Source organism: Trichosurus vulpecula, chromosome 2 (assembly GCF_011100635.1).
Source record: "Trichosurus vulpecula isolate mTriVul1 chromosome 2, mTriVul1.pri, whole genome shotgun sequence".
In the NCBI taxonomy this organism is placed as follows: domain Eukaryota; kingdom Metazoa; phylum Chordata; class Mammalia; order Diprotodontia; family Phalangeridae; genus Trichosurus; species Trichosurus vulpecula.
The window spans coordinates 14979762-14982791 of NC_050574.1; the positions used below are offsets into that span (position 1 = coordinate 14979762).

The 3030-nt window shown below is 41.4% G+C and overlaps 1 protein-coding gene across 1 annotated transcript; it reads left to right on the top strand.

Annotated features, from left to right (window-relative positions):
• The first annotated feature begins 642 nt into the window (after nt 1-642).
• LOC118839734 (zinc finger protein 239-like) lies at nt 643-2659 on the top strand. Its single transcript, XM_036747261.1, has 2 exons — nt 643-1958; nt 2043-2659. Exons 1-2 carry the CDS (start codon nt 1058-1060, stop codon nt 2168-2170), a joined length of 1029 nt encoding a protein of 342 aa, XP_036603156.1. The 5' UTR covers nt 643-1057; the 3' UTR covers nt 2171-2659.
• Nucleotides 2660-3030: the final 371 nt, after the last annotated feature.

The following is a 3030-nucleotide window of genomic DNA, read 5'->3' on the forward strand; positions in this document are numbered from 1 at the left end:
CCTCCTTTCCAAAATACTCACAGTTCCCTCCCTCCCGCCATCCTTTGGGTGTCTTTCTTTGTTCCTCATGATATCTCCGATATTAATAACAGAGCTCTCTGTGTTGTATTTGCAAATTCTTAGAGTAGTGAAAGGTGGTACTTATGATGGGACTACCTGAGGATGACAATTATATGGCCTTCTTAGGTTTATGAAGGGCTGGCTACACCTACATTTTCCGCCCCTTGAACACCTTTGGCTTCTCCCGCTGCTGAAGGTTGAGTAGTCACATGAGCTCTCAGTTCTTATCTCCCAGCAAGGCCCTTGGGCACAATGTGACATTGGTCATCTCTTTAACTATTCTGTGCCTCAGTTTGCTCACCTATAAAACATAATAATGGTCTCTGCCCTGCTTATGTTTCAGGGGAGCTGGAAGGACTCTGGGTTATCATGTATTTGAATGTCCTTTGTAAAGTAGATCCCTCTTTGAAAGTGTGGTTGTGAGATTTTGTGAGCATTGATTCTGCCCTTTCAAGGATGAAGGTTATTCTCCTCTTTAAGGAAAGTCACTTCATTTCCCTAGTAGCAGGAAGAAGATAAATTTATGTTTTTATTTCCTTCAGATTGGGAGCTGAGGCCTAAAATCAACCCAGAGTGGTACATTTCTCCAGAAGAGTTATCCTGGAAGAATGTCATCAACAACAGGCCTTGGAATTTTCAGTTCGGAGAGGCCTGGGCTTGTGGTGTCAAGTCAGACAAGAAGCAAGACAGCCAGGAGAGTCCTTCCAGGAAATTAGCAGTCACCCCCAGGAAGGCCATAAGCAGAGGAAGAGGCCAGCAATGTAATAAATTTGGAAGAAGCTTCAATCGAGGGTCAGGCCTTTCTCTCCAAGAAAGCAGTCCTATAGGTGACAGTCATGATGGAAGTGATACACATGGCCGGATCTTCCCACCATATTCAGACCTAACTCAGTATACTAAAGGGACCTTGAAGAAAGAACATGCCAGGTATGGTGAACATGGGGAACACTTTGATTATCAGCCAGATCATACTAAATATTATGGCAAGCATACAGAAATGAAAGCATATGAAAATACTCAATGTGAGATAGCCTTCAGTTGGGGCACAACCCTTACTGGACACCCCCAACTTCATACTGGCCACAACTCTTATGAAGATAGCCAATGTGGGAAGACCTTCAGCCAGAATGCAGAGTTTATTTATCATCAGAAAATGCACAAGGAAGATAAACAATATGCGGGTAATGAATATGGAAAAGCCTCCATAGATCATTTATCACTTACCACCCCTCAGAAAATTCATGTCAGAGAGAAACCTTATGAATGTAATGAATGTGGGAAAGCCTTTAGCCAGAGCTCAGAACTTATTAGACATCAAAAAATTCATACTGGAGAGAAACCTTATGAATGTACTGAGTGTGGGAAAGCCTTCGTCTGGAACTCAGAACTTATTAGACATCAAATAATTCACACTGGAGAGAAGCCTTATGTATGTAATGAATGTGGGAAGGCTTTCACCCAGAGTTCATCTCTTACTTTACATCAGAGGATTCATACTGGAGAGAAGCCTTATAAATGTGACGAATGTGGGAAGGCTTTCACCCGTAGTTCATCTCTTACTGTACATCACAGTACTCACACTAGAGAGAAACCTTATGAGTGTAATCAGTGTGGGAAGACTTTTAGCTGGAACTCAGAACTGCTTAGACACCAAATAATTCATACTGGAGAGAAGCCTTATAAATGTGACGAATGTGGAAAAGCCTTCACCCAGAACTCATCCCTTGTTTTACATAAACGAATTCATAGCAGAGAAAAACCTCATGAATGTAATGAATGTGGTAAAGCCTTCATCCAACACACAGCCCTTATTTGCCATCGGAGAATCCACACAGGAGAGAAGCCTTATAAATGTAATGAATGTTGGAAGGCTTTCAGTCAGAGTGGACACCTTACTGTACATAAGAGAATTCACAGTAGAGAAAAGTCCCATGAGTGGAATGGATGTGAAAAAGTCTTCATCCAACACTCCCCTCTAATTTACCATCAGAGAATTCACACTGGTGAGAAAGCTTATGAATGCAATGAATTTGGAAAGGTCTTCAGTCAGGACAAAGAAATTATTAACCATCAGAAAATCCATCCTGGAGAGACATTTTTATACATGTAATGAATATGGGAAGGCCTTCACCAGGGGCTCCTTTCTTATAGTTCTTCTGATAATTCAAAGCAGATAAGAACTTTGTAAGTGTAATTAGCATGGGCAGGCCTTAGAGGGAGCAGAGACCTTATCAGATATCTATCTGTTCAGAATGGAATGAAGCCTTGTAAATGTAATGAATGTGGGAAGGCCTTCTCCCATACTGGACATCAGAGAAGTCATACTAGAGAGAAACCTTATGAATAGGATTAATATGGGAAGGCCTGTACCAAGGGCTCAGTATTTGTTGGAAATGAGAAAATTTCCTCTGGAGAAGAAGCGTTAGAAATATCTGCCAACACTTATATAGCACTTTAAGGATGGCAAAGTGCTCTACAAATAGCATATTATTCGATCCTCACCACAAACCTGGGAGGCTGGTGCTATTATCATTCCCATTTTTCAGATGAGGAAGATGAGACTAAGAGAAATTAGTGATTTCCCCAGGGCACACAGCTAGGAAGTGTCTGAGGCTGAATTTGAACCCAGGTCTTCGTGACTCCAGGTCCAGTGCTCCATGTGTGGAATAGATGAAATGGAATTAAAATTCCACAGACATTAAGTGTTCTGTTTATGTAAGCCATTGTGCCAATCGCTGGGCATAGAAAGACAAAAATTAAGCAATCCCTGCTCTCAAAGATTCTGCTCTCTTAAGGTAGTATGTGGAATTTTTAGTTGAGGGAAACCCTATAAACATGACAAATGACAAAAAACGCTTGCATCTTCTTGTCCCTGGAAAAATCCTACTTGAGTGAAATGTCATGAAAATGATGCATTTGGAAAGGCATTAGGCTCCTCCCCCTCAGAAAAGTCAAACCTATCTGAAGCCT